This window comes from Marmota monax, unplaced genomic scaffold (genome assembly GCF_021218885.2).
Source record: "Marmota monax isolate L192 unplaced genomic scaffold, Marmota_monax_Labrador192_F-V1.1 WCK01_AAM20220418_F8-fsc00054, whole genome shotgun sequence".
Classification (NCBI taxonomy): Eukaryota; Metazoa; Chordata; class Mammalia; order Rodentia; family Sciuridae; genus Marmota; species Marmota monax.
In genome coordinates this window covers 2,121,304-2,134,331 of record NW_026692145.1, presented here as the reverse complement: position 1 = coordinate 2,134,331, position 13,028 = coordinate 2,121,304, and the positions used below count along the sequence as shown (strand labels likewise).

Sequence of the window (13,028 nt, the reverse complement as noted above, 5' to 3'; positions counted from 1 at the left end):
TAAAATCCCAGGAAAGACACTATAGGTCAAGAAAAAAAATAAATAAATAGGGGCTGGGGTTGTGGCTCAGTGGTAGAGCACTTACGTAACACGTGTGAGGCTCAGGGTTTGATTCTCTGCACTGCATATAAATAAATTAATAAAGTAAAGGTATTTGCCCATCTACAACTGAATTTTTTTTTTTAAAATAAATATTTTAAATGTTCTGTATTTATATTAGGTAATTTTTTCCAAACAGGATTATTCAAATAATCCTTTATTCAAATCTACATTCCTACCAATAATTTATAAGAAATGTGACATTAACCACACCCTTATCAGCACTAGCTACTAGCATTTTTTGTTCGGTGGTAATGTAGGTTGTATTTTTTTAAAAATCAGAGCTAGACAAAGAAAAGGTATCGTAAGTTTAAATTATTAATTTGCATTTCTTAAATACTAGGGATACTGAATACTTTTTCCACACCTGCAAACCAGTTGTGGGCCTCATGCTATATATAATCTGGTCATGCCTTTTATTTGTATAATCAATTCATAGAATTCCTTCATACAGGAAAGATTTCAGCCTTTTGTCTATTGTAATTGTTGTGCATATTTTCAATAGTTTGACATAAGCCTTTTCATTTTGGCATTTTTTTCTTTGACAGATGAACATTTCTCATTTTTATGTAATCATAACTGTCGATCTTTTCCTTTATTCAAACATTCCTTTCCTTGGCTAAGAGTCCCATATGTGAATTGCAGCTATCATTTAAATAATAAAGCTAAGTGTGAATTCAGATCATCTGGGTTCACAGATTCCTTATATACAAGTCTAAGCCATAACTACCCCTGAGGCCCAGTTCTTACCTCCTTACCTCCTATCCCAGCCCAACTTAGATCCCCGTTTCAATCTCTCCATTTTGGTGGATGGAAGCACCTCCACTCCAGACTAGGAATTAGGAGGTACTTTTGGCTGGATTCAGTCCTTCACTTATTTTCAAACTTTTTACACTTTTTCCATCCAAGAGTTTCTCATACTCACTGGGGTTCAACCTTCTCATTACCTTTCCAGACCCTCTAAAGTGAAACTTCACCCCCACCTAACTCCCCAACCATTACTTACCCAAGTAATAGGAACCATTATTTTCCTCACTGATTCTAGACAGACCTGAGAAGATGAAGCTGCTGGACCTCACAATGCCATGAAGATACCATGCCTATCCACAATGCCTCCTTTTTTTAGTATAACCTACTTAGTCCCAGGGGCCTTCTCAGATGGATCTCTCATTTTTCTAGCCTATTCCTCACGCTTTAGAAAGGAAAGGGCTATCAAAAACATCTTGTATAAATCTCCCATTTTACAGAGAGCACCCTAAGGCCAAGAGAGGGAAAAGGATTTGCCCAAATTCACAAAAGTTCCTCCCCCACAATCCATCTACACTACACAGTGCAGCACCTTACATGCTAAAATTTTTATGAACTTGTGAATGTAGATGGTGACCTGGGCTTTTTGCCTTTCTCTTGATTCTAATCTCCCCAGACTGCTAGCACCATGCTGGGGACACAACAGTCACTCTACCAACTTTACTGATTAGACCTAAAACTACAATGTAACTTTCCTATTTTTTAACTATATTCTGGTAAGTGTTTGACATTTTGAAAACATTATTGCCAAGGATGACATGTCTTCCTTGGAATATAATGGGCAGTTTAATAAAATTTTGTTTAATGAATGACAAAGGGAAGGAATCACTATTCTTTTAATGTCACTTCACATTGTCTCAGTTGATGACAGATACCCATAAAAGACAAACTTTAGTTTTCTAATTGCCACACAACAGCACTAACCTAAAATTATTAAGAGAAGCTGAGTCTGAGTAGCTTTTCATCCTTCCTGAGAACTCAGAGCTTTGTTGAACTCCAACAACCTGTCATCCATGCAAAGATGGAAACTAATACTGCTGACATTCTGCAGATGTTATCATGGCAAATCTCTCCCCATCTTGTATGAAATAGGTGCAATAATACAGGAACTCTCATCAAAGATGGCTGAAGAAAGACATCCTCAGCTATAGTGAAGCCGAGAGCACAACAGCTTACAGCCAGATGGACCACAAAGCCAACCTATTCACTCACTGCCTCACCCTGTACCACAAACCTGGGGTCATCTTGTCTCACTGTAAAACTCAAAAAAGGGAAAAAGTGCAGGTACAGGCATGATTGGGCTTACATACTCTGTAGTTCCAGCTCTGTCAGTATAGAGCCATCTTTAAAAAAAAAATGGAAAGAAAACTTTTACCACTTTTTTAAAATGAATGAATGCCAAACTAGAAAGCATTTCTCTATTTCCAAAAACCTTTTAGCCCTTTTCTGTCTGTGATATCCTACTTGATTTGAGATAACAATTAGTTACTCTTCCATATAGCTGCTGAAAATTTTAGAGATGCTAAACATGCAACCTATAATCAGATTCTTTGACCCACAGAGCCATAAACCCTTACCCTACCCCCATCCAGTGTGTGCCAGCCAGCACAGTACCAAATGAAGAAGAACAGGGTTAGTGCAATTTCCTTCCCACTTCTGAATTCCTCCCACAGACCAAGTGGCACACTAGAGCTGGCTATAAACACAGGGAATTTGGCCTGAGGAAAGCCTGTAGAATTTTGGAATTTTAACAGCTGGTGAGCAACAGTGTTTTGATACATTTTTTAAAATGGTCTTAGAAATTCTAAAATGAGCAGGACTATTTTCTGACCTCAGACAACATATTGGCAAACAGAAGGATAACATGCAACTTTTAATTTTTAAGAAATATTATTTTTAATAAAAACTTAAGCCTTTTGCCAGTCAAGTATCCTCTCTCTTTGTCCTCTCCAGGCAACTGTGACCACAGTCATCTCTATTCAGCAGTTATATATCACCCAAGCACTTTACCATCCATAGAGACAAGGAAGCATCTTAAATGTAGAAATAGGAGGAGGAGTCAGGGTCTTGGCTTATAGCTACAACAGCCTCTAATGCCCCACGTCCCAGGCAATGTGGTGGAGAGGCTGTGGTCAGAGTTGTCTGTGCGGCCACTGAGGGCTCCTACTGACACTCACTAACCAGGCCCTATGCTGCTTGGCTTTGCAGGGATCTTCACCGTGGCAATGAGATGCCCATGTGCAATCTAGCAAGAAGACCACTCTTGGTGAGCAGAAAACCTCAGGTATGTAGAAATCTGTTCTTCTACATCCCTTGGTATGGAAACCCTGGCCTAATCACTCATCCAAACCCACATGTGTAAAATTACTAATGACGATGATGATGTACATGATAAAAATATCAGTTAACATTTACTGGTGTTCACTTTATGGTAATTACTGATAGGAAATATCATTGTATGTGTGTATGTGTGTGTGTTAATTTTATTTGTCTGAAATGAAGTTTCTTAATCCACCACCTCAGTCATGCTTACACTTAAGACTCCTAACCATCCTAATCTTAGTCTTTTCCAATATATTTTATTAATTTCAACCCTTTTCAAATAATCAGTATCCGAGGAATGTACTACACTCAACCTTTTTTTTCCTTTCCACATTTTTTTATTCATGCATTATAGTTTCACATGATGGGATTTTTTGTTACCTATTGGTTCATGCACACAATGTAACTATATAATTTGGCCAATATTCCTCCCAGCATGTCCCCTCTCCCTCCCCTCTTACCACCCAGTGGTCTCTTTCCTCTACTGATCTCCCTTTGATTTTCATGAGATCCCTGGCCCACACCACCTTTCTTTTCCTTTTTCCTCTCTGATTTCTACATATGAGAGAAAACACTTCATTGTGTTTTTGTAAAAAACCCTTGTTCATCAAGGTGCAATCAACAGAGCAAAGGTCTCTGAGTCAAACAGATATGGAGTCAGACTCCTGCTATACCACTAAAGAGCTCAGTGACCTTGAAGAAGTCCTTTAGCCTCTTTGGGCTTCTTGTCATATGATAAATGGGGATGCTTTTGTCCAAAAATAGTACAAGTTTGCAGAGAAATACCAAGATAGCCACTTGAAAGCTCATCATGAATTGGAATGCACTTGCCACACAGATCCTGGGTCAAATATACATCTGGTTCATGGCTGACCTAGAACTAAGCCAAAGAGTTTAAATTTCCAAGCCCAAAAGACAGGGATGTTGTTACCCTCAGTTCAGCAGAGCACAGACCATCAGCTGGCAGGGAGAGGCTGCTCTACCCAGGAACATCACCGGGAAGGCAAACTCATATCCTGAGACCAGCAACTCACCTTTATGAATTATCGCCAATGCAGCTGCCTTTGCTGTTCCATTGTCAGCTCCCACACATACATGAATGCTCATGTACACCCTCTGGCTCACATACATGCATGCACACTTTGGCTCTTATAGATTATCAGAACTCATAGAACTGGTCCTGCCGGCAGGGATCTGTTAGCATCTTGGGAAATTCTGGAACCCTTAGGCTATCACTATTCTTCAAGATGAATATTTCTGGAGGTGGACGGGAATTAATGAAATAAAGAGGTTCCCTTGAGGTAGCAATGTGTTTCTTCTACAAATTTTATTTCATTTTTGCAAATACTGTAAAATCCAGTAACTCCGGCTTTTTAAAACGTGGTTCTTTTTTAATTAGACTAGATGGCACTGTGGTATCACCCTTTTAATGCCCAATAAAACCCTGTTCTATTACAAATAATTTTGCTTCAATTGGGACAATCCAAGAAGCACTTAAGGGACCCTGGTTTTCTTATGGATAATGTCTGGATGAATCTGTCAAAGGACAATAACTACCAAACAGATAATTCAGACTACATTAATGATGTGTGATTACAGACATCACATCCTGACCTACATGATCAAAAGAATTAGTAAAGACACATGTGCCCTGTGGAACTCCAGACAAAGCTGTGGCTTCCATGGTGGCTAAGACCTTGTTTCTATTTCTCTATCATGGTCATGGCTATGAAATTCTAGTTTTGCCCTAATGATGTTTTTAATATCACCACCACCCCTCAGTACACCTACAAGCTCTGTCAGCATGAGATTATTTTCAATAGTGCCAAACTGTTTGAGACCATTTTAAACACCAGAATCATGTTGTGACAATGACTTACACAATTCTTGCAAAGGATTGAGTGGCCACCTTCCTGGGGCCAAGACCCTCTTATGATAGAAAAACAAATCTGTTAGTCTATAAAGGAAATAAATGAAAGTTCAACAGATTCTGTCAGAATTATGGCATTTGAGAAAGGCCACTGTAAACTGAGGGAAGGGAAAGATAGGGCAGGAGGACAACAGTGAACAGAAAATCAGAGGGCTCCATTGCTGCATGAAGCTAGACAGAAGAAACCACACTGACCATTGCATCCCAACATACATCTGCAAAAAAACAGTGCCTGGTCCAGGACACTGAGGGGCTCTCACGTTGGGGAGAGAAAGAGGGGTGTTGGCAGGCAGCCATAGTCACCCAAATGGGGACGTAGGGAATACAGCCACATCCTTGACCACCTGGAGACCCCCAGTTCAGAGGTTCAACTAAACTGCACCTTATCCACTCCCAAGACTCCCTGCCCCAACAGAGATTTGTTTCAGGGATATCTGTGAAATAGTAGTCCCCCCCTTATCCCCCACCCCCCCAAGCAACTTCACCTCAATGTTCCCTTTAGAGCATTTCATGACCTCCAGCAAGTGGACATTGCAGTTGAGAGAAGAAAATTCTCTGCTTCTGGTTACAGACTATTCATAAATCAGCTTTCTTTGCATCAGCCCCAAGCTCCCAAAAACTGGACTGGCCACCCTCGGTGCTGAGGCTCAGGCATTTTTGAGAAGTTCCTAGTGTCTGAACGCCCTCATGGGGTCCAGGGCAGCCTCCCAGACCGCCTCTGGGACCACGGGATTCCCCTTGCACTCTGCAAAGCACCGCGGTTGCTCAGTGTGCAGCCAGTGGCGAGAGGAACAACTGAGAACTAGGAACTCTCCCCAAGTGTCTGCAAACAGTGGTGGAGGGACCTCCACTATTCCGGGCAAAGCGGGGCATGGAATGGGGAGGCAATAAAAGTCGGGCAGAAAGACAGAAAAGCGGAAAAAGTGCAAAGAAAAAAGGAAGAGAGCAAAACAAAAGAAAAGCTAGCAAGCAGGAGCAGATAAGATCTGGAACACAAGAGAGAAATAATTTTCTCGATAAAGGAATGGAGAAAAAAAAAGGGTGGAAGAGAAAGCGGGCACTTGAGAAGGAGGAAGAAAACACAGAAAGGAGATTTCAGAGCCCGGTGCAGAGAGGAGAGGAAAAAGAGGAGAGACTTAAGGACATTATATGCAAAGCTCAGTTTTTCAGGGCTCTCTAGTGCTGATCTGAGTGTGGTGTCGTGTCCTGGTGGAGGCTTAGGGGACACTCAATCAGGGCCACTCGGCTGGTTTCCCCCGCACGTACTCCCCATCACCAAACAGGCCAACCTTTGGACAGACAGGCGGGCGGTCCCTGGCCAGAACAGAAAGGCTTCCTGAGGACGCCACAGTGCAGCAAAGGGGTGGGGGGAGTAAGCCAGGATGTATAGAGACTGAGGAGACCTGGCGCCAAGGTGCGCCTTGAGTCCCTAGCAGCAGCCAGCAGCGGCCAGCAGCGGCCAGCAGCGGCCAGCAGCGCCTTCCCGCCCTTGGCCCGCGCAGGCCCAGGTGCATTCTGGCGCTTCAGGGGCCCGCATGGTCGCGGGCAAACACTCACCTGGACGGTCTCAGCCTGGCGTCGCGCTTGCCGTCCACCACCGCAGGCACGCAGCTCGTGAGCTCGGTCCAGTCGGCGTGCAGCCCGCAGCTCCAGCCAGTGGAGAACCTGGAGAACAGCCAGGTCTCCCGCTTACCCGGCCGGTGGCAAGTGCATTTCTTCTGACCCACGCGGCACTCGCAAGGCTGCTCCAGCTGGATGTTGCGCACCAGGTGGCGGCCGAAAGTGGTGCCTCCGGTCTTTTGGATGTGCAGGAATACGATCAGGTCATCGCCCTTGATGTCGAAGTCTACCTTGCGCAGGAGGTCGCCACGGCTGAAATTGTAGCGGGGCACGAACCTGGCGGAGCTCTCATCCTCCGAGCGGTACGGGTCCGGCACCGGGGAGCTGAACGCTTGCAGGCGGAGGAGCTGGCATTCTGTGCCGGGGCACACGTATTGGAGGACGATCACGGCAAATAGGAAGAGCATCACCAAAGCCAGCAGCAGCTTGTTGGATTTCTCATCCATGTTCCCGACGCTGGGGGAAACCCAAGCTCGTTACGTCAATCCCGCAGCTCAGCCCGCGCTTACCGTGCGCCCGCACCGCCCCCTCCCCCTGGCGCCGCCGTTGCGCCCCTTTCCCCCTCCCGTCCTCACCGAGTACTCCACCGCGGCAGCGGCTGTGGCGGCGCCCTTCCCCGTTTCCTTCCTTCCCGGCAGGCTAAGCGCTGTGGCTTCTGCCGCACACCCCCCCTTCACCCCGACTCCTTCCCGCTGGCCTCCTGCCCCCTCCCGCTGCCTAAGCTCGCCCGAGCCCCTGCAAGAGGTTTTGTATCCTCAGGACCCCTCCTGTACCCGTCGCCTGGCTCCCCAACTCACGCCCTGCGTCCGGTCCCCCACGCTTCTGACTCCACTCTCAGGGGCTCCTATCCCCACCGTGCTTCGCCCACTGGACTCTCCCCGTTCTTCTGACCCCAGCCCCCTTGGCGCGCACGCTGCTGCCTGCCCGACTAGCGGGCTCCCGCCCCGCGCGTCCCAAAGCCCAGCTCCCGCGCTCCTCGGTAGCCCACCCAGGTGGCCGCCTCGAGTGAGCTCAGAGCCCGGGTTTCGGAGTTCCCGTGGGGGGAAGGAGTCCTCCGGCAGCCCGACTAGCAAACGGAGACACTGCGCTGCCTGTGCCCGCGGAACAGCGGGACAGGAGCTGCAGCGTGGTCAATTGCGCGCAGCTCGGGTCCGGAGCCCCCAAGACCGGCCACCACCAGCTAGCTGGAACTTTGCGCCCTTCCCTCCTTTCTCCCCTGCCTTCCCTCCCTTCTCCCCTGCCTTTCCTCCCCCTATAGCCCCTGCGCGCTCTGGCCGGAGAGAGCGAACCCAGCTTTCGCCTAGAACGTACCTGGCCAAGGGGCCGAAAATCTTGGAGAAGATCGCACTGAGCACGTGCTTCAGTGAGTGGCCCAGGGCGGCCAGGCCCCGAGTGAGCAGGGCCCGGCAGAGGGAGCCCAGGTCCCAGCGTCGCCTGAGGTCGCGCATCCGCCTGCGGCGGCCTCGGGGCAGCAGCGCGAAGAGCGGGGCGTGCACGGCTCCCGCCAGGGAGGAAGACGCCTTTAGGGGCTCGTCCAGGAGCGGCTGGGAGTTGAATCCGTGAGACACACCCCTAGGAGGGCCCACGCGGACTGAGGCAGGGACCGACCCAGGCCGGCTCACTGCCAATTCGGCCTCTACTCTGGAATGACGACGAGGACAGGTGGTGCGGGCGGGCGCTCCTTGCTCCGGTTGCAGCGGCGGCCCGAGCGCCCGGGCTGCACACGCAGGCAGTGCCATTCCCCCCTTCAGGCAACTCAGGGTACTAAGGATCAGGAGCGAGCTTGAATTTATATAATAATGCCTCACACCCAAGAGCTCGAGCCACTTCGCAAGCAGAGGACCTGGGTTTTCTCCTATCTTGGAGAACAGAGGTCACTCCAGAGAGCGCATCTATTTTGGCTCGTAATTTCAACCTCCCCTAAAATAGCAAAGGCGCAAATTGGACCTTTTCCCTCTCTCTTTGCCAATTTCCATTCTCCAACGGAAGCAGGAGCATTTTCTGAAGAGGTAAGTCAGCATGTAAAAGAAAGCATGACCAAAGAAACATTAAAGAAGGGGAATCTGGGCATTTTCAAAGCAGATTCGCTCTTCCCTCCTTGCTGAATCCCCAGCACAGAGCCCTGTGCCTGCAGAAAGGCTTCACTCAGTAGGATCCACTGAATAAATGGATACGTAACTAAATATGACATCAGAGTGAGACCATCTAATCAAAAGTGATATGATACAAGAGGAAACTGAGGCTTACAGAGCACTGGCTCAGAGAGGACTAGGGATGTGTCCAGAGTCACACAGCAAAGCCCCAGGGTTTAATCCCAGAAAACCAGGTATTATTCACCCATTCCCTCATTAGAACACCGTGTCTTTTAATAAATAGGCACAGATTGTAATCAAGCTATGATGTCCAAAAGGCTCTTTTCTGCTGCGGGACCAGGGATGAAGGGATTGACAAGGAGAGAATGGATGTCCCTTCAAGACAAGGACCCTGGAAACTTAGGACTCTATTGTCCTCTTCTAATTAATGGGGGCTCTTGCCCATCAGGACTCTCAGTTTTCGTACTGAATATGCACTGCTACAACCCCAGTGCTGCGGAAGGGGCACGGGGTGGCAGCAGTGTTTCACAGTATTGCTTTTGGTGCTGGGGACACTGTGATCTGAGATCTGGGATGGTAATATATTCCCCCAGAGACAGGCTTTCTCAGTATTCCCCTTGATTTGCTCTGCTCTATCCCTTTCCTATTCTCTCTGTACCATGAAACAGTAACTAAGAACTGGTCAGGAGTCCTAGGAAATTGCCACTTCTCTGCTGGGCATCCTTGAGTTAATCACTTGTCCTTCCTGAGCCTCAGTTTACTATTCTGTAAAATAGGACTAATACTGTCCTCCATTTTGACAAACCAGATTACCATGAGGATGAAATGTAGAAACCTTTGGGCATTTCTAAATGTGAGGTTGTATTTACCTTCTGCCCTAAGCTTGGATGTGCCAACTGAGTTACAGGCCAATTAAGGAATGAGCTCAGGCCATTTTTAAAGCTGTGCCTCTGCCCTTACTTCCTGTGAGAATCCCCAACCCCGGCTAACTTCCATGTGCCCCCAAACTTACTGGGGACCTTGAGGGACCTTTGTCCAGCTGTAGGCATAAAGGATAATGGATTTCTTGGGAATGCTACATTCCAGGAGGCTCCAGGAAACACTCTAATTAACATGTCAAGGCATGCTAAGGAGCCAGGAGCAGCAACACATAAGGTGGACTTCTCAGCTTCCCCTAGGACTCCCCAGGTGGCCCCAGGCTTGTGGAACTGGGCCTGCTTTTCCTGAGGGCAAATAAGGAGGTGAAGCAAGGGAGTGGGAAGCTGTGGGGGTGGCCCAGAAGCTCAGCTTGCCAGCAGTCCCTGCCTTCTTGGACACCCACAGTCAACTTTTTTAGCCTGCCTAGTAGGTGGCTCTCCTCATGGAGATGTAAGGGTCCCCTGCCATTAAAACACCATTATGATGGCTTTCAGCAGTCCTTAGGAAAATATATTTGATACCAGTGTTTCACTCATTGAAGAGTTCAGCAACTAACTCTTGAATTTATACTTTAAAAGGAACTCATGGGATTAGAATATGGGAAAGTGCCTTAGGTAGAGGGCAGGGGAGGTGATGAACAGTAAAGGGAAAAGTCTGGATATACTCATTGAACTTGTGAAAAGGAACTTGGGCACAGGTGGCATACATACATATGCATGCATACACACAGTCTGACTTTCAGAGAAAGGGCCAGAGAGTTGCAGAGCCAAAAAAGGAACAAGGTGGAGCTGTGCAGCTCAGTTTCTGAGACCTAATATGTTGCTAACTCTCTAGTGTGAATATATACAATAGCTCACTGGAGGATATTTGCATTTAGAACCCCTTCCTCCATCCTACTTGTGCTTGAGGATCAAAGAAATGGATCCCTCATGATGGAATTCATATGTCAGGGCTCCTGGAAATGGGGGAGGGACTGTCTTTGGGGAAGAGCAGGAAATTTCACAAGTCTCAGAAGATCCCTCTAGAGTTGAAGAGCTTCCAGCTAGGAACAATGGAATTCTTCCTGTGTGCATCCCAAAGGCCATGTTCTCTCCTAAGTCCAGGTCTACACCTCTGGTAGGCGTTCAGGAGGCCTCCTGTAGTTCTGGGCTGTATCACTTCTGCTCCGAGGAGTTTGTTCTTCTCAGGAACTGAACGACAAAGGCCCCCAATTCTCCAGAATTGAGCTTCTTGGAAATAGGAGGCAAAAGAGGAAGAGAATAGGCTAAATTGTCAGGTCTTTGATTTTCCATCTCCTTTCTTAGACCAATTTGAGTTACAGTGTGTTCATATGTTGGGGATTCAATACTTGGAAGAGGACTCTACAGTCTGACCAAGACTTCTGGTTGTCTCTACCGAGTGCTATGATTTTCCTTATTTCCCCAAAACCATGCTTCCATGGTTTCCAACAAAAGGTTGATGCTTCTGAGAGCACAAAGGTCAGGCTGGCTTGCATACTAAGCAGTGTGCTTCCAGATTGCATTTGGTTGCTGTGCTCTGAGATAACAGCAGGAAGTAGTTGCAAGAGCAAAGGGCTGGGAATCCAGAGAGCCAGGCTTATGTCTTAACTCTGACACTAAGGAGAACCTGTATGACTATGAGGGAGTCACTTCCCCATCCTGGGTTCCCTGTTTGTAAGACAGCAATATTCATGCTGTGATTTAAAGAATATTTTCCTGATCTGACATTCCAAATCTTGTGCTTACTGTCCTCCTGAAGGACCAAGCGCTGCTGATGTGGTCCTTAGCCCAGGGAGAAAGCCTTAGGCCTAGTCCTTGGTGTAGTCTGTGGCACTCACATCACTGAATCCCACCAGGCACTGGAATTACTCTGGGCCCATATTCTAAAGGTGACAGCAGGGTCCCCTTTTCAAATTAGAACACCTATATGCCTTCCCTTCATCCTGAGCATTCTCTTCAGCCCTGTCTTTGCAGCTGTCTCTAATTTTTTTTAAATGTTCTAACTATGAATAATAGGCAATTTTTGTCACAAAGATTGAAGGCATACAAACTATTGAGTCAATTCATTTCTGTTTTTATGTGTCTCTCCAAACTGAAGGAACAGCAGTACTTAATGAAATGCTACTCTGAAATTCAAGCTTTAATATTATAAACAGGTTGTGTGTGTTATGTACATCTCTCTGAACAGTTGTCTATCCCCCCCCTACAAAATACTGTTTTATTTGTCTAGCTTTACAAGCCTGGAGCTCAAGAAATTAAAAGAGGAAGATAATGGTAGGGTACTGTGTGCAGACCAATGACTGTCCCTCTTCTGATGAGAGATTGCTACCATTTCACTAAAAGTGGGAGTGAATGGAAGAATTAGTTCATGCAGGACTTTTAAATCCAAGGCCTGGAACCATAGGCAGCACACCAAACTCTGCTCCAGGGACAATCATCTCACTTATTTGGGCCTCAGTTTCCATTTATAAAATAGCCCGACCAGGTACCTCCGAAAAGGTGGCTTAGGAGTAAAGAGGAATCCAATCTCAAATGAACCTTTTTAAAGAGGAGAGAGCAAAGATTTGGAGAGTACATTGCCCTGCAGTTTAACCAGGACTCTATGAGCACTGTCATAACCTCAGTTTTCTCATCCATGAAAATGGGCTAACAGGACTGGAGTTGGAGCTCAGTGGTAGAACACTCGCCTAGCACGTGTGAGGCACTGGATTCGATCCTCAGCACCACATAAAAATAAATAAATGAAATAAAGGTATTGTGTCCATCTACAACTAAAAACAATATTTTAAAAAATCTCTTCTGTTAAAAAATGTGAGCTAATGGTGGCCACCTCACTGGGTTCTCATGTGAATTAAGAAACGTAATTTAACACTTCTAGTTCCTGGAAAAGCGGACTTTCAGTAAATGTTCATTTCTCTTCCCTTTTGATTCTGAATATCTTTGATTTGAGGTCTTTGTTGTATTTTCTACATTACTAACACACAGATTTAATAATGGGTGTCTGGCTATGGGCCTAACTGTGACATAGGCTGGCTTTGTCCCCATCTTATTTCCTTATCTGCGATCTTTTCTCACCCTTTTACTGCAACACTCTAGTGCTCTCCTGACTCATGTGCCTGGGGGGGGGGGGAAGCTTCTGATCCACTCAGTGAAATAGAGGAATGGGTATAAAACATGGCTTCTTATAAGAGACATCAACAAGAGAGGAGGAAGACAGCAAGGCTTAAGCCTAATGAATGA

At 46.4% G+C, this 13,028-nt stretch overlaps 1 protein-coding gene across 4 annotated transcripts in view; it reads right to left on the bottom strand.

The window, feature by feature from the left end:
- Positions 1-8,539, bottom strand: part of Hs6st2 (heparan sulfate 6-O-sulfotransferase 2) — a 299,446-nt gene extending 290,907 nt beyond the window's left edge. Inside the window, exons 1-2 of one of the 4 annotated variants that reach the window (XM_058571213.1) lie at positions 8,090-8,539; positions 6,716-7,234 (exon numbers count right to left, since the gene is read on the bottom strand). In XM_058571213.1, the coding sequence (XP_058427196.1) occupies positions 6,716-7,234; positions 8,090-8,517 (947 nt within the window). In that variant the 5' untranslated portion in view covers positions 8,518-8,539. Of the gene's footprint in view, positions 1-6,715; positions 7,235-7,353; positions 7,422-8,089 lie in introns of those variants that run through there. The other 3 variants (XM_046467828.2, XM_046467836.2, XM_058571218.1) reach the window with 3 other exon arrangements.
- Positions 8,540-13,028: the final 4,489 nt, after the last annotated feature.